Source organism: Cryptomeria japonica, chromosome 2, assembly GCF_030272615.1.
Source record: "Cryptomeria japonica chromosome 2, Sugi_1.0, whole genome shotgun sequence".
NCBI lineage: Eukaryota > Viridiplantae > Streptophyta > Pinopsida > Cupressales > Cupressaceae > Cryptomeria > Cryptomeria japonica.
In genome coordinates, this window is record NC_081406.1 from 20,131,250 (window position 1) to 20,146,076 (window position 14,827).

At 39.7% G+C, this 14,827-nt stretch overlaps 1 protein-coding gene across 2 annotated transcripts in view; it reads right to left on the reverse strand.

Moving 5' to 3' along the window:
* LOC131035397 (uncharacterized) overlaps positions 1 to 14,031 on the reverse strand; it is a 67,724-nt gene extending 53,693 nt beyond the window's left edge. The window contains exon 1 of one of the 2 annotated variants that reach the window (XM_057967099.2): positions 13,383 to 14,031. In XM_057967099.2, the coding sequence (XP_057823082.2) occupies positions 13,383 to 13,697 (315 nt within the window). In that variant the 5' untranslated portion in view covers positions 13,698 to 14,031. The remainder of the gene's footprint in view (positions 1 to 13,382) is intronic. The other variant, XM_057967098.2, reaches the window with a different exon arrangement.
* Positions 14,032 to 14,827: the final 796 nt, after the last annotated feature.

A 14,827-nucleotide genomic window follows, 5' to 3' on the forward strand; every position in this document is an offset into this window, starting at 1 on the left:
TTGTCTCTGATTTGCAGGATGTTGATGTACCTCGTCTTGGAATGCTAGATTGGAAGAGGTCGCCCTTGATGATGTTAGTCCGAAGAAGGCCGTCCTTGTCGATGCTAGACTGGAGGAGGTTGCCCTTGTCCTTGCTTGATCGCCCTTGGAGGAGACCGTCCTTGATCTGGCTTGATTTTCCAACTCCAGGATTTCCATTTGATGCCTACACAAAATATTAAAGTTAGTCTTTTGAGCATCAAACCTCAAAGCATGAAATTTAAGACCTTTCAAAGGTAAAACTTAAGATATTAATTTGAAAAAAGTCATGATAAATCAAGAACTATACATTTTCAAATTAATCATGAATGGAAACTGGATTTTCAAGACTTAGATTTTACAAAATTGCAATGGGATCGCAATAAGTCTTGAATGAGATCTTCAAAAAAGTAATTCTTCATACCTTCCCTTGAGTATTAAAGTACAAAACCTTGAAAAATGAAGGAAGAAGACCGGATTTTGTTGGGCAAGATTTATAGCCATCCCTTAGATGAAGTACACCTCCTTTAGCCTTCAAAAAAAATCTGGAAATTATCCTCCAATCTAGCAAGAAATTCGCCTCTCCAATAGCCTTCAATATGAATTTCGCTCCTCAAATTGCTCTCCAAATTCGCACTTGAAAGGATGATTGAATGATTTGAATTGTCAAGCAACACCTCCAATATATAGAGCGCTCACCTTCCACTTACCCATGAGGCCGACCTAGCAATTAAGCCTTAAAAAATAAAAAATAAAACCATCAAGAAGAAGGCCGACTTGTCAAATAAAGGCAAAATAATGCCTTGTGCACTCAACTTTTAATTTTTTATTTCACAAAAATTAATTTTAAATGCCTTTATAATAGAAATTCGATTTTTTGAGGCCCAAAATTAATTTATTAAATGCCAATTTAATTAATTTTTTCAAATATTCCAAAGTTGGCAATTTTGCATCTAATGCGATTTGGAGGATATTAACGTTGGGATATGGCAAAAATAAAGAATGCTAATGACTTCACTCTGGTCCCTTGGAGAGGGACAGGAGAACTTTTTCATTTTTAGGCTAGGATTCTCAATTGTTTAGAGTCAAACCTTTGTTCACCATGCTTTAGAAGATTCTTCCCATCTCATACAACGTTGGCTTAGCATAATCTCGGAGGGAATTAGTTGTTTTCATAAAAAAGTGGGACGGTCCTTCAGTGAGGGACGGGAGCACTTTTGAGTCCATTGCATGAATTCTTGATCATATTAATCTTCAATTTACCCTCAAGGCGTAGAATATCACATTTCACACCATCTTGAGCCTTGGTAATAAAAATATTATTTCAAAATGCAAGGTAAAAGGTCATATTTGGAAAAAGTGGAACGGTCCTTCAGTGAGGGACGGGAGCACTTTTGCCAGTTGTCGTCAAAATTTGCAACTCTTGCATCTCAATTCAACTTCAAGGCATTTTAAACACTTTTTCAAACTTGCGCCTTGGTCTCAATTTGTCCAAAATTGGCGAGAAAGGGAAGATAACGCATTAAGTGGCATGGTCCTTCAGTGAGGGACGGGAGCACTTTGAAAAAGTGGCATGGTCCTTCAGTGAGGGACGGGAGCACTTTGAAAAAGTGGCATCGTCCTTCAGTGAGGGACGGGAGCACTTTTGCAATTACAAGCTTATCTGTCCTTTGCTAGCCTTCGAAATTATCTTCAATGGATGAATCTTGCCTTCTCTCATTCATTTCAATCACGCAACTTGCCTTGCCTTTGCAAGAAATTTGTATTTTTAAAAAAGTGGGACGGTCCTTCAGTGAGGGATGGGAGCACTTTTGAGTCCATTGCATGAATTCTTGATCATATTAATCTTCAATTTACCCTCAAGGCGTAGAATATCACATTTCATACCATCTTGAGCCTTGGTAATAAAAATATTATTTCAAAATGCAAGGTAAAAGGTCATATTTGGAAAAAGTGGCACGGTCCTTCAGTGAGGGACGGGAGCACTTTTGCCAGTTGTTGTCAAAATTTGCAACTCTCGCATCTCAATTCAACTTCAAGGCATTTTAAACACTTTTTCAAACTTACGCCTTGGTCTCAATTTGTCCAAAATTGGTGAGAAAGGGAAGATAACACATTAAGTGGCATGGTCCTTCAGTGAGGGACGGGAGCACTTTTGCAATTACAGGTATCATCTTGCCTCTGAAAAATGATCAAAATTTACCTAGGCAAGAATACACAATTTCATCTTCAAAATGCTAACACTTAGACAAAATTTGAATTTTCCCTCAAAAACCCTTACTAGACCTAACCTGAGACATATCTGACTTCCTGACAGACTTATCTTACTTCAATAATCAACCCTCGGAAGGACGCTTAATAACTTTCAAAATTTGTCTGGACTCAGCTTAAAAAATATCCAAAAGAAACCCCTAAGGTTTAGCCCTAGACCAGACAGACAACTCACTCATTCAAAACCCTAAAAGCAGGGAGAAGAACAGGCAAAACAAAAGCGAAAAGAGGGGGTCCCCATTTAAATGGGGCGATGTGTGAAAACGTCACAACAGGACCCTGAGCTTTACTTCAAAGAGCTAGCTCAGCTGAAACAGACAAGAAGTTTGGACCAATTTATTAATGAATTTCAGCGCTTGGCAATGTTGGTACCAGATATCTCTGAAAAGAGACTGATAGTTCTATTTTGTGAGGGATTAACCGAACCACTGAGGGGTTGGGTTAAAACGTTCAATTCTCCCACACTGCAAGAGGCTATGGGTAAGGCCAGAGACATGGAACCTGCAGCATCCGCAAACAAGTTTCATGCAAAAGGGGCATCTTCCAGCAAAGACAACAAACCATTCTTCAAAAGACCTGAACAGGCAGGGTCCAAAACTGACAATAAGGATAAGTCTTTTGCACCCCTTGACAAAGACACTCTTAATGATTTGCGGAAGAGGAAATTATGTTTCTATTGCAAAGGACCGTACGATAGGGATCATGATTGTCCTTTGCGTCCTAAAGGGAAAGCAAACAGGGTTATGTGGGCCTATTACGAGGACTCAGATTCTGAAAATTCAGACAAGCAAGCAGATAAAGAAGAATCTGATGAAGAACAAGGAGGCACAGAAGATGAGCACTTGAACAAAATGACCAACAGTGAGGATAAGTCTGAAGGAAGACTTAAGGAGGCGCGTCTCACTAGTGTACTGCAGGAGGGCTCATTTAGAATGAGAGGAGTGTTGGCTGGACAGCAGGTTATCACTTTGCTTGATATAGGTGCCACACATAATTTCATTGATGCCAGATTAGTTGAGAGGCGTGGGATACAGACTGAGCAGTTTGAGGGCTTAAGAGTGAGGGTGGCCGATGGCTATGTCCTCAAGTGTGATAGGAAGATCACAGACTTACCCTTGAAGATAAATAATTTTGACTTCAAGGCTGATTTCTATGTGGTGAATATGGGCGACACAGATTTGGTACTTGGGATGACTTGGCTACATGACATAGGAGTATTCACTCTTGATCTAAAACAGATGGAGATGAAGTTTCAGGCGGATGGAAAAACACACATACTGAAGGCCATCCGAGACACTGAATTCAGGATGATGTCTTGCAGGCATATGCAAAGCTTACTTAAGCATGATCAGGCTGAGTGGGCAGTACGTTGCACTTTCATGCCAGCACAGGGGCAGCAGAAATCGGAATATCATCCGGACATAGAGGAGCTGAGGATTAAGCATTATAAGGTCTTCAATGAGATTCCCCCAGGTAGACCTCCTGACAGAGGTATTGAGCATGTCATTGAGTTGGAAGAGGGAGCAAAGCCCATCATGATCACACCATACAGGCATCCGAAGAGACTGAAGGATGAGATAGAAAAGACCATCAAGGAATTACTCGCCATGGGTCACATCAGACCAAGTAAATCTCCTTTTGCTTCTTCAGTGGTGTTAGTGAAGAAGAAAGATGGTACACTCCGGATGTGTATTGATTACAAGGTCCAGAATAAAAAGACAATTAAAAACAGGTACCCCATCCCACGGATTGATGAGTTGTTAGATGAGCTGCATGGAGCATGTTTCTTCTCCAAGATAGATTTGAGATCGGGCTATCATCAAATCCGAGTTTGAGAGCAGGATATAGAAAAGACAGCATTCAGGTGTCACTGTGGACATTTTGAGTTCGTAGTTATGCCATTTGGGCTAACTAATGCTCCGGCTACTTTCCAATCCACAATGAATAGGGTTTTTCAGCATCAGCTGAGAAAATTTGTATTAGTCTTCTTTGATGACATCCTGGTTTATAGTAAATCATGGGATGAGCACTTGCAGCATTTGGATACAGTGTTGAGCATATTGAGCAGAGAATCCTTGTATGCCAAGGAATCAAAATGTGATCTGGGCCTATCAGAGTTGTTATATCTGGGTCACATTATCAGTGCACAGGGCGTACGCATGGATCCTGAGAAGATTCGTGCTATTGTTGAGTGGCCTAGCCCAGTCAACCTTACACAGTTGAGAGGATTTTTGGGGTTGTGTGGATTCTACAGGAGGTTTTTCAGTGGTTACTCCAAGCATGCAGCACCCTTGACCGATTTGATGAAGAAGGGGGCTTTCCTATGGACTCCTGAGGCACAGGAGTGTTTTGATAAGTTCAAAGAGTTGATGACTTCATGTCCAGTTCTAGCATTACCAGACTTCAGCAAGCCTTTTGAGCTACATTGTGATGCATCTGGTGAGGGTGTGGGAGCAGTGCTTATGCAGGACAAGCACCCAATTGTATATGAGAGTAGGAAGCTCAAGGGACCTGAGCGGAGCTTCAGCATTTATGACAAGGAAATGTTGGCCATAATGCATGCTTTGGCCAAATTCAGGCAGTACTTGGTGGGCAGCAAATTCTGCATAAAAACGGACCACAACAGTCTGAAACATTTCCTAGGGCAGCGAGAGCTTAATGACAGGCAACAGAAATGGGTGAGTAAATTGCAGGCATATGATTTTGATATCACCTATTTCAAGGGGACACAGAATGTAGTAGCAGACGCCTTGTCACGCAAACCCCATTTGAGCTTGATGACAGATATATCAGAGGATTGGAGGCATTTGATCCTTGCAGAGTATGCAAAGGATACGTGGGCATCAGGATTCATAGATGGATCGGTTCAGGATAGTGATTTCACCCTTGTGAATGAGCTCATCATTTACAAAGGGCATATCTATTTGGTGCCAGGCTCAGAGGTGAGCAGGATGGTGTTGAGAGTTTATCATGACTCACCCATGGCAGGACATCCGGGTTTTTATAAAACCTACCGGCAGATTCGTGAGCGCTTTTCTTGGAAAGGGCTCAAAGCTGAGGTGTTGCAGTATGTTAGAGAGTGTCCTACTTGTCAGCAGAATAAACAGGAACACTCTTACCCGGCCGGATTATTACAGCCACTTCCGATTCCTGATAGGAAGTGGGAGTGTTTGTCGATGGATTTCATCACAAGACTGCCGAGAGCTCAGGGCAGAGATTGTATATATGTTGTTGTGGACCGGCTTACAAAGTTTGCCCACTTCTTTCCGATCACGACTACATACACTGCTACGCAGATGGCAGAGTTATTCTTCCGTGAGGTGTTCAGATTACATGGCCTACCTCGGAGCATAGTCAGTGACAAGGACAGCAGGTTTATGAGTCACTTCTGGCAGGAGCTGTTCAGGTTATGCGGGACAGAGCTCACTTCGAGTACTAGCTACCACCCTCAAACAGATGGACAGACTGAGATAGTCAACAAATGGGTGGAGGGATACCTCAGGAACTACATAGCAGGGTAGCAAAAGGCTTGGGTTAAGTGGATTTATCTATGCGAGTATTGCTACAATTCCACTTATCACATGTCTATACAGATGTCACCTTTCATGGCATTATATGGGTATGAGGCGCCCAACTTCATGGACCTTTTGCTGAGTGACAGTAGAGTGCCTAGTGCTGGGGATTTGTTGCAGGAGAGCCAGGACATTGTGAAGGCTCTTAAGGAGAATATTGCTAAGGCACAGAATCAGCAGAAACAATATGCGGATCAGAAGAGGACTGAGCGGGCATTTGAGGTAGGAGATATGGTATACCTGATGCTACAGCCTTACCGCCAGTCCACTCTAAAAAGGAGTGGTGCCAAGAAATTGAAGCCACGGTATTATGGGCCTTTCAAGGTGATCAGAAGAGTAGGAGAGGTGGCCTATGAGTTGGACTTGCTAGCTGAGAGCAAAGTCCATAATGTCTTCCACGTGTCACACCTCAAGAAGGCGTTAGGACACCACATTGTTCCTTCTACAATCCTCCCACCCTTAGATGATGAGGGTAAATTGGTTCTAGTGCCAGAGGCTATTTTGGAGTTCAGGGAAAGGAATTTAAGGAGGCACACTATCCGGGAGTACTTGGTGAAATGGAAGGATATTCCAGCTGAGGATGCTACTTGGGAGAGCGAGGAGATTTTACAACATCCAGAGTTGAGATTGCTTGAGGACAAGCAATTTCAGGAAGGGCGGACTGTGATGTCCCCTTCTAGCTAGTGACATCATGCTAGCCAATGAGTAGCCTATTATTGGACCCTCGTAGGCTAATGTGGATGGTTAGAGGGTCTTTTGAGGATTGATTCTTCTCCAACATTCAGGGAATTGGCCTTTGTTCGATATCATTTGGACTCCATTTGCCATACTTACTATGTATAGTAAGTCAGGGGTAATAGAGATGGACCCTTTCTATTTTTAGAAAGTGTGTTTGGTCACATGGGGAATTATGAGGAGAGATTCCTATTTCAGATGGCATAGCAATCTGACAAGTATTTCAAGAGATATTAAAGTTTAAATGACTTAAGTGATTTATTTAAATATTTTAATGTTATTATAAAGTTATAAAGTAACTTATAATAATAAAGTCACTTTAATATTGTAAGGTGCAAATATAAGAATGTCTTTTATCCCACATTGGGAAGAAAAGTAAGTGAGCTCCTACAAGGAAAGAATAAATTAACATGAGAGGTTCTTTCTTATCATCAGATCATTGTCAATTGCATTTGATATGAAATTGGGAGAAGAAGCCAAGGGTTTCTGATTTCAGTTAGCCATTGGAGAGCGTCAATTCTTCAGTGTTGCAACCATTTGAGGTGGTGAAATATCCACTGTATTTGGCATTTCAGGAGAGCTTCACTCTGGAGTTCTATTTGTGCTTAAAGTAAAGGAATAACAGAAAGGGTTTGAAGAATATTGAGGACTATCGAGTGCAGACCTGAAGATTCATTGGCAGCCATTAGTAATCGTTCTTTTTAAAGTTTGTTCTTGCTACTACAATATGCGTGAATAGTGCGCATGAACAGTACCCGTGAACAGTGCGTGTGAACAGTGCCGCGCTACAGTATTTGTGCTTGATTCCGATTGCAACTTTCATCTCCATCATTGAGCATCACTATTATTAGGTTCCTCTTGCAACTGTTAGTAGTTAGTATTGAAATCTTAGGCATATAATTTTGCTGTTGTAAGTGATAACTTAGAATCAGATTTGGCATTGCTGTAGTCTTTTGTAAGCCAATTAGTCTTGGCAAATCCATAGCAGCATTGTACTTAGGAATGAATTCAATAAAAAAGATATATGTTGCATACCATTTGTTTGACGAAATGTCCTTTTAATAGCATATATGATCAGAAGATATAGTTGCATGCCAGTTGTTTGTCGAAATGTCAGTTGGCTGTAGGTATGCATTCCATATCTAGTTTTCATGTATATGCATTGAAAATACCAAAAAGAACTGCACTCGCATACTAGTTCATTGTAAGAGGTATTGTCAACATCATTCATGAACATCCTAAATTTCTTGGCAACTTTCAAAGTATATCAAACAATCTGAAATACAAAAATCAAAATAGAGAAAGACAGCATACAAAGTGTTTGACAATATTCCTTGAGCCAAAATCAGTCAGTTTGGGCAAGGGATATTACACTCAAACAAGCCCCTCATGCTTGGTATGAAAGAATTGATAAATACTTGTTAAGTTTAGGGTTTTGTAAGAATGATGTTGACTCTAACATTTACTTTAAGGTATCTAATGATGAAATGTTAATTCTGGTTCTATATGTGGATGATTTATTTCTTACTGGTAAAGATGAGCTTATTATTAGATGTAAGAAAGAATTAGCTTCAGAATTTGAAATGAAGGATTTGGGTCTAATACATTATTTTCTATGTATAGAAGTATGGCAAAGATCTAACGAAATTTTTCTGAGTCAAGGAAAATATACTATTGATATTTTGAAAAGATTAAGAATGATGGATTGTAAACCTATGTCTACTCCTATGGAATCTAACTTAAAGAAGTTGAGTGTTTCTGCAACTAACTCTGATTTTGCAAATCCATCGGAGTACAGGCAGTTGATTGGATCATTGATGTATCTAGTTAACACTAGACCAAATATATGCTATGCAGTGAATGCCCTCAGTCAGTTCATGAGCATGCCTAAGCATGTTCATCTTGTTGCAACCAAGCACATTCTGAGATACTTGCGAGGTACAGTTGGTTATGGCTGAAGTACCCACTCAAGACTCCAATAACCTTGGAAGGTTACTCAGATGCAGATTGGGCAGGAAGTGTCAAGGACAGGAAAAGCACCTCAAGAATTTGTTTTAACTTAAGATCCGTAGTGATCTCTTGGGCTTGCAGAAAACAATCCTCAGTTGCACTAAGTACTGCTGAAGCTGAGTATATTGCAGCAAGTGTTGCTTCTAGAGAAGTAGTGTGGCTTCGTAAGCTTCTTGCTGGGTTGTTTGGACAACCTTGGAAACCTACAGTTATTCATTGTGATAATCAGAGTTGTATCAAGATGTCTGTCAATCCAGTGTTTCATGACAGGTCAAAACATGTGGAAACTCATTATCACTTCATTTGAGATATGGTGCAAAGAGGCGCCATTCAGCTGAAGTATGTCGGCACTGATGAACAGGTTGCAGATATCCTTACCAAGCCTTTGTCCAACATGAAGTTTGTGTACTTCAGAGATAGACTCGGTGTTGTGGAAAATGAAACCCTGGTTGAGAGGGAGTCTCAACCTCAGTGATACATTGTGTTGTATCGACCACCCTCTGCAGGCAATGTAAGGTGGTAGTGTAATCTTCTCAGGGAGAAGAGTAATTGTTACCATCCTCTGCGGGCAATGTAAGATGATAGAAAAGATCCTCTCCACCCTCTGCGGGCAATGTAAGGTGGATCCAGTCTATGCTTGTGTGTGAGCTGGAAGATTATGTTATGTAGTTCCATTCTATGCTTGTGTGCAAGATGGAAGACTACAATATTCTGATTATGTAATCCATTCTTTGCTTGTGTGCAAGATGGAAGATTATGATATTTTGATTATGTTTTCTCCTCCCTAATTAAGAGGGAGTGTTGATTGTAATTAGGTAGGAGGGGTGGATTTCAATTGCCTTAGGCAACATTGGAATCCGCCCAAAGGGCTGGCCCTTTTCTCCCTTAAGGTAACGTGTAGGGCTGGGCCCTTTCTCACGTCTAGCACAAGGGTGGCATGCTCTAGGGCCTGCCCTATAATTCAACACGCCACTCACACTACAAGTTTTAAAGACTAAAAAGGGCGCCAACTCAATTCAAGAAAGCCGACCTAATTAGAGGCTAAAGTAAATATAAATAAAGGTATGAATAAAGCATTCAAACAACAAGCATACACATAAAAGAGTGAATCTTGTCTGCAAATAAGAGGTGCGAAATTCATGCAAATATTAAGGTGAATATCTTCAGCAAAGTGCGAACTCCATCAGCTTCTCTCCATTGTTATCTCTGCTGTTAGGAGAGTGCTCCTCATCATGCGATCTGACAGTTGAAGGACCTGCTCTTCTAAAGTTGGTCACAGTCATCAGCTGAAGACATACATTTCATCCATCTGCTATTCAAGGTCAAATCTTTGGTTGCTGGTTGGTGCAATAAAAAGCAGATCTGAAACTGTTTAAGAGGCAGATTTGAGACCACTGGAAAGTTGAAGATGCCATTAGCCCTAAGGGTGAACTGAGATAAGTATTGTAATCAGAATATTATTCATAATCCATAATCAAATCTGAGGATCTTTTCTAGCTGGGTTTTTCCTCCTAAGAGGTTTTCCTAGGGTAATAAGTGTCTTATTCAACTTTGGTTATGTTTCTATTTGTTCCTAGATCTGAAACTTACTAAATCTAACAGCAAACTATCTATCTTAGAGGTTAATTCTGTTTTCTGAGTTTTCTTTATTAATTTGAAAGTGTAAAACTAACACTTGTTGTGTGCATACCATGAATAATGCACTCAAGGACGTGGGTAAAATCCAATGGATCAAATCAATTGTTAGTGATGCTAGAGATGTGCAGATGTTTATCTGCAACCACCATACTTCACATGCACTCTTTAGGACCTTCTCCAAGAAGGAATATAGAGACTCAGCATGCATCATACTTTATTCTCTTGGAGAGGATGCTTGAGTTGCAAGAGCCATTGCAACTAATGGTTATGACAGCACAATGGAATAGGTGGCCTGAGTCGAAGACACAATAGGGGTTGAGGGTGAAGGAGGTGGCGAAGAATGATCTCTTTTGGGCTGATGCCAAATATATTGTCTCCATCATTGCTCCAATCTTCACAGTTATTAGATTTGGGGATTCTAACGCACCTTCCCTTGGAGAGGTGTATGAGTGCATTGATTCTATGCTTGGTCAAATGAAGGCCGTTGTGTGAGAGAAGGACCCTACATTGCAATTCTACATAGAGCATATTCAATCGATCATTCATCGTAGATGGGAGAAGCTCAACACTCCCTTACACATGGCTGCCTATGCATTGAACCCGAAGTGGTACGTGCAAAGGCCAAGCAAAATTACACCTATAGAGGATCCTAAGGTGAAAGACGAATTCATTAATGCAGTTGACAAAATGTATGTTCCTACAGAAGCTAGCTAGATTCGTACTGAGTGGACAAAATTTGCCATTCTATGGGTATATTCAGAGGATAGATCTCGAGATTATGTCACAAGAGGACCCCAAGTTGTGGTGGACTATGCATGGGCCTAAATCTTTGATAACTACTCTAGCCATTCATTTGCTGTCCCAGGTTTCTAGTTCTTCTACTACTGAGAGAAATTGGTCTAGTTACAGCTTCATCCACTCCGTTAAGAGGAACAAGCTTACTTTTAGGAGGGCAGAGAAGCTTGTGGCGGTACATAGTGCGTTGCGTCTCATTGACCACAGCACATCTACGTACAAGGAGAGTCCAGCAGCCAGATGGGATGTAGAGCCAGCACAGATTGATGATGATGCTACAGAGACAGGGCTGGTTGGTATTGGTATAGATGAGCTTGAGAATGTGGGGTCCAGCAGTTCGAGTAATGAAGATATTGAGGAGTTTGGCGAGGATCTTGGGGATGATTACAGTCATTAGACTCTACTTCTAGTGCTATTTAGTATTTTGTTTTTGAAGTTTGAACTTTGAACATTGTTGAATCTTGATAACTTGATTATTTGATACTTGATTGTAATTTTGATGAACATTGGATCGTGATTAGATGACTATGAAATGAAAAAATTTGAAAATTCTTGTTCCAATGTCTATATTTGATATTTTAACACTTGTCATTTGAATACTAGACTTTGGTTATTATGTTACACGTCTTTATCTTTTTAAAACTAATTTTTCAAGTACTATATGTAGTATGTCAGCACTGCTCCCCCCCGGTGTTCCCAAACTTAGGCCCCAAGTACCCCTATCCCTGAGACTCGTCCCCCCATCCCCCAGAGGAAACATTTCATTGTTTTCATTGTCAATGTGCATATAAAACAAAAGGCTGAAAGGCTACAACTACAAAATGACAAAATTAAAAAAAAAATCTGAAAAACAATGTCTTCTATAATTCAGGGCACATTTCTCGAATGGACATTTTATTAAGTTGGTAACCGCACCTTTCTCTCTCTCAATCACTTTTAAACTTTCATTGAAGTAAAGGACAACTTTGGTCTTACTATATTTTGGTAATGCAATATCATTGACACCAAAAATGCCTGCAGTACTTCATTACTGATAAGGCATAGAACTGTGGTCGAAATTGATTCAAACCTATACAAAACCACACAGAGTTACAGCTGTCTATGAATGAACTAAAAAATCTGATATACTATACAGAGGGAACCATTATAAGTTTATAACGAGTTTATGGACCTTTTTCTGCCACATTATAGAACTTTTTGTTTCAATTTTCAGCCATGATCACATCATATTTATAGCTATTATTACTATAGTATTAAAGCAATGACAGGAATAACAGTTTAAGCCGGGTGGTGGTGTAAGGACATAGCTTTAACAAAGGCAGTAAATATTTCATTGTTTCGTTTTTTAATAAAGAGGTCAAATTATGGTACAATTTATAGTATAGCTAAATTGATAACAAATCCATTTCAGAACATTTGACTGATCTTTTTTATCTCTTCTAGCTGTGACTGCTGTCTGGGACAGCTGAGTGCCGTTGCTGGAATGTGACGAGTACAGGGATGACAAAAAAACACCCAGGATGCAATTCCTGCTCATTCTATTTCATTATAGTCCATTTGCTACTGTTGTTTCTCTCATTTTATCCTAGGGAGCATTGATTGACTACTGCTAATGGCATATAAATTCTTAATTACATATTTTAATCCTGTAATCATAACAGCATCAAAGATAAGTAATAGGTTGCCAAATTTACCTTCGAATACACTTTATGAAAATGATACATGACTAACTTGCATAGAAATTAGCATTTATATTGAAGGCACAGAAAATTGCATTTATGATATATTGAATATGATATTGGTCACGAAACTGAAAATATAAAAATTTCCCATTATAAAGAAAGCTGCAAGTATTCAATATGCTTTCCATTTAGCTATATTTCTTTTAATTTCCCCGGGTGTCTACTGTATCGAAAATATTCCCAACTCAACTCAATTAAAAATGAATTTTGCTATGAGAATACTAAGTCATTCTCCAAATAGGAACATTTGTATGGTAGATTGTTTTTAAGTTGAACTTACATGAAATCTAAGGCAGCTCACTACCTAACCTAACTGAGGCAATCCTAAGGGCTTCTCGCACTATCTGAGGGCACTCTTAAGATCATTTCCCATGGTACTTGCGCATCAGGGCAACCTATAATTTCAGCTAACATGTGGCGAATTTTAGTATTAAGAATTATTAGCTCCTAAACCCATGTTTTTAAAGACGGCCCCTAACCTTGCCCAACATGTACCAACAAACAAAGACATGATCAATGAATACTGTAAATAATTAGAAAAAAAATGCCCATACACCAAAGATTCAACCACCGTAAAATGATAAGTTCCAATAACGCTTACAATACAGGCGATTCCATTGAGTAACATCAGATGCCGATCCGTCATATTCCATGTCTTGAGCGATTTGGGAGCTAATTGCGGAGTGCCCACTGTGGAAACAAAATCAGTTGACTCCGGTAATGATTGCTGGGTATCCCTTGACACGCTTACGGTTGCAAAGGAAATCGACCTCGGCACTACCTGCAACTGCTTCACCTGTCTGTATTCATTGTTTCTAAATAAAGTGGGCGTCCGTGTATGCACCTTAGTATGGATTAAACAAGGGTTTCTTGGGTGATAATTATGGTTAATAATTGTGGCAGAAGAAACCACCATTGTTTCACGAAATTGTACCTGCACGTCAGACCAAAACCAATGCAAACATCATGCCAAAACCAATTTGCCTTAAGCCATGGTTGAGTTCTATTGTCCCTAAATATGATCACAGGCAACCTACTAATCAATATATTTTTGATAATATTGTTTTGATAGTAACTATAATCCTTGGAGGTATTTGCAGGGAACCATATTTTCTGGGACTGGTTTATTCAAGGAAGAATGTGAAATACATGGTATACAGTGGCGGGGACGGTGGGTGGGGGTTTGCGTCGAAGACTGTTATTTCGAGGAAACTTTTTTTTTATGAAACGTGCAAATTAAAAGTATCGAATGAATGGATGGATGTTTTTAATCATGTCTATTAGGAAAGAAAGAGAATTTTAACATCTACAAGGTCAAGAATAGTTTATGGGACAACCTCTCCAATTTGAATCAATTTCTGAAGAGCAGATCTCTGCATATGCAAGTCGATGATGAGTGCACCCAGTTTTTCTATATGTTCCTTGTTGAATAAGTTATACCATGTGTTATCAACTAAGATATTGACAAACTTATGCATGTTGTCTTTAAGTGCTTCACACTCCAAAATAAAATCTCCCGGTGTTGCAAAACAAACAAACTCTTTCTTCCCAATTTTCTTTTGGCCTTTTCCACTGTCTGGTCTCACATCGAAGTTGGTGAGAGTTGGTTCTAAGCTGAGCAATGAGGATTTTAGCTCTCCAGGATATATTAGCCCCTATATAGACTTTTTGGAGATGATCATAAGTGGAGTTGAACTCGTTGATACAGTATTGTTTCTTTCTACCTAACCCAATACCCCAAATTTTTTTGTAGAACTTATCCATAACGAAGACCTTTATCTCCTTGTTGTTTGTGGGACACGCACTCAAATGGATGTTCCATTTTTTCAACCATTTGATGTTTTGTTGCATCCATGTCTTCTTCCTTTTGCACAATATATCATTGACAACGACCTTAGGCTATCTATCTCCTCTTAATTGCTCGGTTCTTTTTAAATAGCTAATGAGATGCACCATAGCAATTGCTTCAATAGGGGCAACTCTCACTTCACTTAACATGATATCATATGGAACTGTACTTTTAATTTTGAACTTGCTTGAGATTAA